Raw genomic sequence first — 10,077 nt, 5'->3', positions numbered from 1 at the left:
AAGTATGTGATTACTTAAAAGAAGGGCTTTGCATCCCCAAAGAACCTCATTCCCCCATTTTCAGAATATAATTGCTGAAAAAAAAATCCGTAGAAACAGAGCCATAGCCGCGGGCGGAGGGAAAAATTTGAAGCTTACCTGCAGGCGCAAGGCGACTGAGGGACAAAGGGGAGCGGGCGGGAAGGGGAAGTGCGGGAGGCCGGGGCGGAACAATAGGGGTGGGCGGAGGAGGAAGGGGAGGGGGTGGAGGAGGAGGAGAAGGAGGAGGAAGGGGGAAAGAGACCCCGGGGCGAGTGAAGGGCAGGCGGGAGAGGGCGCAGGCTGCGGCTGCTCTGGCTGCTGCCTCTGCTGGTCTGGGAGGGGGACGGGGCGGAGCGGCCCGCTTTCAACCCCGCGCACCCTCCGACCCTGGAAGCGCTAGCTGCCCCGGGGACCGGCGAGGCGACTGTGTCGTCCAAATCTTCCCCACGCAATGCGGACGGCCTCCCAACAGCCTAGAGCGGCTCCGTGGACAGCGTTGGCACCAGCGAGAGAACAACCGGTAGCAAATGGCGAAGAGCATGATAGAGCGGCAGCGTGGGGGCAGGGAGGAAACTAGTGACCCCTAGCGGGCTGGTTCGAAAGCCCAGACGTTTAAGTGTGGAGAGACTTGGCAATCGTCATGGATAAACCAGACAGGAAAATGGGATGTGTGAGAAGAGACTACTGGGACAAACCCCTAGTCTATAGTAATACAAATAGGAAAAAAAGCTAACTTGCCACCTTGGAGGTCACTTTTACACCACCTCTTTACTCTGAAAATTGGTAATTAAAATGAAAGAAGAACTTTTTCTTTTAGGAAGAACTGTAGTTCATCTTTAGTCCACAAGGGAAAACTTTTTTTCTAGAATTCCATATAATGAATGTAGAGACATTTAAAAATTAGAAAATCATTCATTCTCCAACCCAAAATGAAATAATTGACTTAAGCAAGTGTCATCAATCATCAAAGCTTTAAGGGAAAATGTGTTAGGGAAAAGGGAACAAACCTGGTGACAAATATCACCACATGATTATTTGCCAAAAAAAGAAAAGAAAAGAAAGGAACCCAAAAGTTTTAAATGGAAAGATCAGATAGGTCACCACTTTATCCAAGTGATCAAACCTTGTATCACTAATAGTACAACTCTGACATAGTCCTTGATGAGATGCAGTAAGTACATAGCATCATCTATTAAGTATTCTTCTCAAGTGTTTAATCTTAATCGAATTAAACCTTCAGACCCAACTTGCAATTTACAGGAAATTTACAAGGGACCAAGGAAAAAGTTAAACACATCATGGAGATAATCAGCAAATCCAGAATCCAACACATTCAACAAGACAACTAGCCTGTTCTCATCAAAATGAAAATTTAATAGAACAGAGCGGGATGAAAGAGAGGATAAATTCAAAAGACAATAATAATCAAATATAACGTGTGGATCTTGTTTGGATTCTGGTTTGTTTTTTTATAGCTATGTAAGACATTTTGGAGACAGCGGAGGAAATTCAGACATGAATATTAGCTAATATTAGGAGGTATTGTTAATTTTCTTAAGTGTGGTAATGGAATTATGGCTATCCAAGAGAAATGCTGTTCTAAGAGGTACATAATGAACTATTTAAAGTGAAGTGTCGTGATGCATGGGAACAGATTCAAATATTTCACATGATTAAATCAATAAAGCAAATTTGGTAAAAATGTTGACAGTTGTTGAGTATAGATGGTAGGTTTATAGGTGATGATTGTACTGTTCTTCAGACTTTTAAAAAATAATTTTCAGGGAATCCCCTTTCACTCCAGTGACTAGGACTGCACCTTCACTGCTGTGGCCCAGGTTCAATCCCTGGTTGAGGAACTAAAATCCTACAAGTTGTGTGGCATGCCCAAAAATAACAATAATAATAATAATTTTCATAATAAAAATTGGGAAAAATATGATGTGGAATGGAACAAGATTGGCAAAGTGTGGGACTTCCCTGGTGGTCCAGTCCAGTGGCTAAGACTCCACGCTCCCAGGGGGCCCAGGTTTCATCCCTAGTCAGGGAACTAGATCCCACATGCCACAAGGAAGATCCTGTGTGTGGCAACAAAGAACCCATGGGCCACCAACTACAACCCAGCACAGCCAAATAAACGAATAAATAAAGCGAGGTACTGCTGGGTCATATTCTTTAAATGCTTAAAAAAAAGTCTCTGTGCTTCCACTGCAGGGGTTTCAGGATTTATCCCTCGTTGGGGTGTGTGAAATACACACACACACACACACACACACCAAAACCAAACAAAAAAAGATGAACAAACTGTTAATAATTACTGGAGCTAGGTTATGGGAAATCTGCTTTCCCTACATACATATCTGTAAGTTTCCACATTAAAACTTTTGTTCAAAAAATAGAGAAGAACTCTGAAAGAGAACAAAACGAAATTTTTAAAAAGGCTATTGAAAGAGACAGCTACTATTGGGTTATTGTTTACCCACGTTCAAGTTCTTTGGGTGTCAGTTCTGGCCTTTATATTCATCAGGTTTTATTGGGCAACTTCAATTCAGTGGAGTTATCTGAAGAGAGATAGCTTTCTGAAGTGGAAAATAAAGCTTGGGGACTCCAACATCTTTGCTGCCACCCTCCAAATGATAGGTAGGCATTAGGAACAGTGTGAGAAATAAAAAGGAGTCTGTAGTTTAACACAAGTAAAGAGCAGAGCAAATACTGCTTCTGGGCAGGGGCCAGCCAACAGTTGCAGCCAGCTTTGAAAAAGATGCAGCCAATAACAATATTCAATGGTTTTATGAATTAATAAATTCTTCTCAGAAGGAGAACCAAACTAGTCAAGAGAATGAACTTGTCTATGACTACAAAACACCCTGATACAGGGAAATGATTCCAGAAAGACAGCAAATTGATGATTCGTCCCATGACTTACAGTCCTCAAAGTTGAAGTGTCAATTTGCATTTCAGATTTAATGGGTTTCCTATCCTTTCCCATTTTCAATTAATTGTGTGGAACTCTTACTATACTCAGTTTCTAGTAAGGACAGAATGGTAGAACTCCAGATCCTCTCATGGACATGGGGCATAAAATAAAAACATTTGAGAACCACTATCTTTGGAGTCTTACACTGATGCACAAAATAGGGCGCGCCAACCCAATGCTCCAGAGAGCCAGACAACTAACGTAACTTGCCTGAAGAAAGGCAACAGGAGGCTGAAAGGAGGATTAAGACTGGAGAGCACGCATGCCTGCCTGCTGAGTCGCTTCAGTCGTGTCCGATTCTTTGCGACCCTATGGACTGTAGCCCACCAGGCTCCTCCGTCCATGGGATTCTCCAGGCAAGAATACTGGAGTGGGTTGCCCTAACCTCCTCCAGGGGATTGAACCCAAGCCTCTTACATCTCCTGCATTGGCAGGCGGGTTCTTTACCACTTGTGCCACCTGGGAAGCCCCTGGAGAGTATAGAATCCATCTATAAGGAAGGATCAGTAGTGGTTCAGAAATTTCTGTCTTCAGAAACGTGAAATCTAAACCTTTATTGAAAAGGTCTGATAATTAACAAAGTAGTCCCTAAAAAAAAAAAAAAAAAAAGTCCATAGCCAGAAATAGCCATGTACAACCAATGTTCCAACCTCTGGCAAAGATATACATACCGAAATTTCCCACAGCAGTTAAGTGTATAGCAAAGATGGAAACATTTTTAAATTCCAGCAAAAAAAAAAGGTTGAATAAAATGCTATTAAAAACAATGTTACACACACACACTGATATGGAATCAACTCCAATAGATAATTAAATGGGAAAATAGATCCAAAACAGGGCTCTCATTTGATATAAAGTGGGCTAGACGCAATAGGAACCATGTAAGGTAGAAACAGGATGTTTACTTATGTGCAGAACAGCTCTGAAAGTTCACAAAATAATTTAGTAGTCATAGTTGCCTTTGGGGAGTAAACTAGAAATCTGCTATGAGGAGAACCTTACTTTTCTGCTGAACATCCTATTAGAAATGTTACATTCCGCACCCCCTCCCCCACCCCAGGTACATGTATTACTTGTAGCTTTCAAAAAGTTAATGGACTTTTGAAGAAACAAGGATAGCAAAATAGCAAGGTGCTGTTAGAAAAAGAAAAGGCAGGAAGGGGAAATGGGCTGTTTATGATTAAAACTGGGCAAGGAGGTGGGTGAATTTTCTCCCTAACTTGTTTCTCTTTGTGTTCTCTCCCTTGAGCCATCTCACATTGTCTCTCCTTAATTTGTGGTTATTTTTCAACAGTTTTTCTTTCACCTCACAACCCCCTTATGCCCACCTTTCCCTTCTCCTCCTGGAAAAGGAAAAGCTAATAAATAAATGAAAACAGTGTTACAGAGGAAGAAAATCCTAAGATTCTAAAATGGCCCCAAAATTAGGACATTGGAAAACAGGTCTTGGTGCTCAATCGCTCAGTCCTGTCTGACTCTTTGTGACCCCATGGACTGTAGCCCGCCAGGCTCCTCTGTCCATGGAATTTTCCAGGCAAGAATACTGGAGTGGGTTGCCATTTCCTTCTCCAGCTTGGTCTTGGATTTCCTAATAAAATTAGAAGCTAGATCTAATATATTTAAGCATGGACTTCATATATCTCACCCCCAGGACAAGTCATAGATGAAACCCAGTCAACTGAAAACACAACTTTCCTGTTCAAGTCCCACACTTAAATCCCTAAACCCTGTGGGTTCCACCTAAGAAACATCGCTCAGGTCCACTCCTTCCTGCTATCAGGCTCTGGTATGGTATCTCCGGCTCAGGAATTCCTGAACGTCCATCCTTCACCTTTTTACAAATCTTTGCCTCTACAAAACTGCTTCTTCTGCTGGAAACCCACTGGGTTACAAGCACAGACACAGGACCCACACTGCCCAAGTTCAAATCCTGACTGAAGTTTTCTTCTTCCTCAAAATGGGAACAGTAGTACCTACCTCATAGAGCTGCCATGAAGATGAACACAAGTTATAAATGCAAAGCTCTTAGTCCTGGGGCATAATGAATGCTGGGTGTTAGCTTTTGTAATTTATAACAGGGAAACCCCTATGCATCCTGAGGCCCAGCCAGGACCTCACTTATTTCCCAGTGGCATTGTCACTCCTTCTTTGCTCCCCAACTGCTTGATCCCTGTCTTATTCACTTCTACAATATTATAATAACCCATTCATATATTCACATGACTATCTGCTTCATTAGCTCTCAAAGGCCATGAAGGGCAGAGACTGTGTTATTCTAAATCTTTGTACCTTCAGCACCAGAACACAGTATTTCCTCAATAAACACTTTCTAGGGAACTAATCTGGAGAAGGAAATGGCAACCTACTCCAGTGTTCTTGCCTGGAGAATCCCATGGACAGAGAAGCCTGGTAGGCTGCAGTCCATGGGGTCACACAGAGTCGGACACGACTGAAGCGACTTGGCAGCAGGGAACTAATCTAGCCCCACTGGGATGGATACCTGTGATTCCCAAACATGCTGTGGAGCTTTAGACCCTGTTCCTAAGCACATGCCTTTCCCAGCTCCTCTCCACCATCCACTTGATAAATCTATCCTTTTTTTTAGGGCAGAACTAGCAGAAGGTGCTAACCAAGGTAATGATACAGGTGAACAGAAACCAGGAGAAACAGCTTTATTTGGACTGAGAGTTGGAGAGTGGGAGGAGGGCCTGAGACAGCATACTGAGTGAGAGAAGAGAGATTAGTTTTCAAAATGGCAGTCAGGGCTCATCCACCAAATAGACTCGACCTGCCATCAGCCTTGCAGTGAGCACCACCAATAAGAGGCCTGCTGGGAAATGTTTATTTGCCACTGAATCACCCAAGCATGCTACAATTATAAGAAAGGTACAGGTCGTTTTTCCTTTCCATAACTCAATGTCCACAGCATCTCCTCAATCATAAGTATTACAAAAGAAAGTAAAAAAAACAAAAATCACATTTTACAGATCTTAGACTTGTCTTTAGTATTTTAGCTCAAATCTTACCATCTTCAAAAAACAGTTCTATCAAACCCATCAGCTAAAAGTTCTATCCAAGCAGTGAGAAGATGGCTTTTGTTAGCCCATGGCAATTCTTTTCCGATTTGTCCTAGCTAGTTAATGCTGAACAGCAGAATAAGGCTTAGATTGCAGGGGTGGGGGGAAGGGGTAGCAAGAGTTAATTTCCCCCAGTACAAGATGGCATCTGAAGCTTGATGGGAGAGCTGAACTGGAGAGACTTGAGGGAAGGGTCCAGGCCCTGTATTCAGTCAGAGTCACTGCTGGAAGAGGAGGAGGAGGAGGAATGCTGCAAGGGGAAAGGGGAAAGGATACATCAGATCCAAATGACTTTTGTTACTTCGTGGGACATTCTTTGGTGCCCTATACCTCCACCCCAGTGCCCTCTGCTTTCTAAGGTCAGGAGTCTTCAACTCGACTGTCCCTTAAACAGCAAAAGCAAGGATTTCCTTCAGCAGTGAGCATACAGGAATGGATGAAACCATCCTAAATCATTGCACAGAATTTAACATACTGCATTTGGAGAAAGTTCCCAATTTTCTTTACCTGAGCCAAGGCCTAGGCAAGGAATAAATTATAGGCACTAGAGTAGAATTATACAAGGAAACAGCTGGTCCCTTATAGTATTTATTAGCTGCATGGACATTCCTAGTGGCTATGAGACTAAGAAAAGTGAGTAGAACCAGTAGCTATGTGTGCATCTATTTCTACTTTTTCCTAAGTCCCAACTGGGAGAAAGTGAGGAAGGTGGGAGAGGAGGCTGGGAGAGTCCTAGTCAAGGTTCTTTACATGTATACTCCCATCAAAACTGTCATCAAAAACATTTTTGAGTGTCTCCATTCAAGCTCACTTTTCCTCCTCCTCAGTCTTCTACCAAAGATGAAGAACTAGAATTAGCATCCAAAGCCATAAGGCAAATAAATATTGGGCAGAAAAATGTAAATTAAGGCCTCCTCAAGATCAGGGTTGGTTCACTCCTTCCAGAGTTTTCCTGAGAGCTACTTTTACTCTTGCTAATGAACAGTCCTCTGGAGTGAAGATATTTAGCCTTGCGGCTGAGCATGAAACTCAGGTTTTATTAGAGGCTGAGAGTCACTGACTGCTCTCGAACTCAGTTTCCCTACTGAACAGTAGGACAATGGGGCCCATGTAACTAACACAACACCCTGAGAACACTGAAGGAGAAAAAGAAACTCCAGGACCTAGGGCCAAATTATTACAAATTAATCATTATATAAGACATTGCTTTGTCAAAGGACTGACTCTATTACTTGATGTTTGACCACCTCAGTGGGTGTCTCCAACTTGCTAAAACAAGCATGGGGTGCGGGTGGGGTGGGGAGTTCTAGGAAGAGAAAGGCAAACTAGAAAGACTTTTGATGCTGACATCCATTCTGTGGCTCAGCCTAGCACCTCCCAGATAGAAGGCCTAATAAGCCTAATAAAAATTTTTAGGTTTATCAGATTCTTCCCAGTGGGAATCCTTTACACAGTTACTGTCCCACATCCTCAGACTTCAAACCTCCATTCCTTGCCCTCCCCTGCCTCCTTAGTCCCTTTGAAGGGGCACCCCTTCCCAGCCAGGCTCCAGGGGCACTTACCTTGCCATGCTTATGGTGTTTCTGCTTCTTTTTATGAGCTTTCTTCATTTTCTTGTGCACCTTCTTGTCAATCACTATTCCTGGTCCCACTATACCAGGAACCAATGGATTCACAGGACACATGCCAGGGCCAGGTGGTGGGTATGGAGGTGGGTAGGGACCTGAGGGCTGGCATCCTGGATATCCTGGCTGTGGCACAGGATGACAGGGCCCACCAGGGGGAAAGGCTGGATTCCCCTGGGGTGCTCCTGGGGGAGTGGGAAAGGGGCCTGGAGGAAAGGGAGGGTTGGCAGGTGGTGGATGGGCAGGATTGCAACCTCCAGGATACCCAGCGTTAGGGGGGTGTGGATATGGTCCTGGCTGCCCTGGTGGAAGAAACAAAGAATAAATTACGATTACAACTGCCCAGAGCCTCTGACAACAAACAACAACAAAAAGAATCACTCAGTAGTTAAAGGCAAATGGGAAGGTGAGGAAAGAGAATGAAGGGAAGGGGAGGCAAACTTAACAGAAGAGAGAGAAAAGGGAAGGGCCCTGGCAGGGCAGGGGAGAAATGGAGACAGTGAACTCTAGGGAAAGACGAGAAGATGGGTCAGCGACTAAGGACTTTGCTTTTGCGGGTTAATGGAGAGGAGGAGGAGAAACTGACGCAGAAACCCCCTGGTGTGGCCCATCTGAAAAGGGGTTGGGGCGAGAGAAGCGATCCCCCAAACACCTACCGGCATTGGGATTCCACATGTTCAGATGTTTCCTTCAGCCTGAGGAGAAAGAAATGAAGGCAAACAGCTGATGGCCCACAAGTGGGTGGGGGTTTTAGAGACCAAGCCCCAGGCCCAACTCCAACGACTTCGGCTCCACTCTATGCAGTCCCTTAGAGAACTTCCACGACCTCCACGGAAGAAATGTTTCTTTCCACACATTCTTTCGCCTCCAATACCTAATTCTATCCCTAGTTCCCTAGCCACAGGAACCTAGCTCCCAGAGCCCCTCCACCTTCCACTAGTTCTGGCCGCGGCAGGAGGCTTCTAACTCCTCTCTCCTGTCGGGAGAGAGGCTGAGTTCGCCAATCTCCCTAAACCTAAACTCCCTATAAACTCATCTGCCTTTCCATGACCGAGTCCGGAAGACTTTAACCACCCAGAGGCTGCGCAAAGACCTTAAACACTTTACCGCTCCCGGCGGAGAGAGACGGGGGACAAGACCCCCACCTCAGGCTAAGAGAAGGACCTGACTTGAGGCGAAAGGAGTTGCTTACATAGTAGACACACCCCCTCCCCCACGCCATTCAAAAGGGCAAATAAAGATCCTGACTCCCAGCTGCGAAGGGACTCCTCACCCAGGAATGGAGAAAGAAGGAGACTGGGGTTTCTAGATGTCCGGTCACCCTTAGACCACTGCCTGGGCGGACTTGTCCTTCTTAGCCTCTACTCACTTCCTGGTAACCCTCCCACCGTAGGCTTCAGCATCCGCCCCTGCTACCGTCTAATTGGTAATATGTGTTCATTCTGCGTTAGGATTGGAGAACGTACTCGTCAATCACTCCATTCCCTCTCTAGGCTAGAAGGCAACGGCGGCAGTAGGGGCGGAGCCAAGGGCTTCAGGGAGAGGCGGGTGCAAAAGGGCAGCCGGAAATCCCCGTGGGCGGGGCTCAGAGAAACGAGCTAGGAGAGGGCTGGGCAGTTTCAGGGCGAGGTCCCCAAGTGCCTAGAGGAAATTCGACCCTTGACTTCTGAGCTGTTCGTCTAGGGGATGCCACACCCTTCCAATATGAATTTACGTTCAAGTTATGAACTTTCGAAGATGAGAATGTGCGTGTGTTCACGTGTCCAATTAGGTAAGTTGGTTCACGCGTCTGGCGTACATTGTCACATGCAGCTTGCCCTCTGTCTCCTATTGCTGACGAATCCCTCCGCTCTACCCTCGGCCACCTCTTCTCCCTCCTCCAGTCAGTAATTTTTCTTCCCTGTTCTGTTGATGCCAGCTCCTGTATGTCAGCTGCTGTACTATTGTATGCCAGCTACTACCACTACTGTATGCCAGCTGTACTGTACTACTATAATTTTCAACGTACTTTAAGATTAAATTTATTTTCCTTATTTTTTGTATGTATTATTTGTGTGAAAAGTATTATAAACCTATTACAGTACAGAGACATCACTCTGCTAACTCAGGTCCCATATGGTCAAAGCTATGGTTTTTCCAATAGTCATGTATGGATGTGAGAGTTGGACCATAAAGAAGGCTGAAGAATTGATGTTTTCCAGTTGTGGTCCTACAGAAGACTCTTGAGAGTCCCTTGGACTGCAAAGAGATCAAACCAGTCAATCCTACAGGAAATCAACCTTGAATATTCATTGAAAGGACTGATGCTGAAGCTGAAATACTGTGGCCACCTGATGTGAAGAGCCGACTCATTGGAAGACACCCTGATGCTGGGAAG

At 44.8% G+C, this 10,077-nt stretch overlaps 1 protein-coding gene across 1 annotated transcript; it reads right to left on the bottom strand.

The window, feature by feature from the left end:
* Positions 1-5,654: 5,654 nt before the first annotated feature.
* PRR13 (proline rich 13) lies at positions 5,655-9,093 on the bottom strand. Its single transcript, XM_005902126.3, has 4 exons — positions 8,974-9,093; positions 8,357-8,395; positions 7,638-8,002; positions 5,655-6,325 (listed from the first exon to the last, which is right to left on the bottom strand). The coding sequence occupies exons 2-4, from the start codon at positions 8,373-8,375 to the stop codon at positions 6,284-6,286; spliced, it is 426 nt and encodes a 141-aa protein (XP_005902188.2). The 5' UTR covers positions 8,376-8,395; positions 8,974-9,093; the 3' UTR covers positions 5,655-6,283.
* Positions 9,094-10,077: the final 984 nt, after the last annotated feature.

The sequence above is a fragment of the Bos mutus genome, chromosome 5, assembly GCF_027580195.1.
Source record: "Bos mutus isolate GX-2022 chromosome 5, NWIPB_WYAK_1.1, whole genome shotgun sequence".
In the NCBI taxonomy this organism is placed as follows: Eukaryota; Metazoa; Chordata; class Mammalia; order Artiodactyla; family Bovidae; genus Bos; species Bos mutus.
This window is presented reverse-complemented; position numbering and strand designations above follow the sequence as displayed.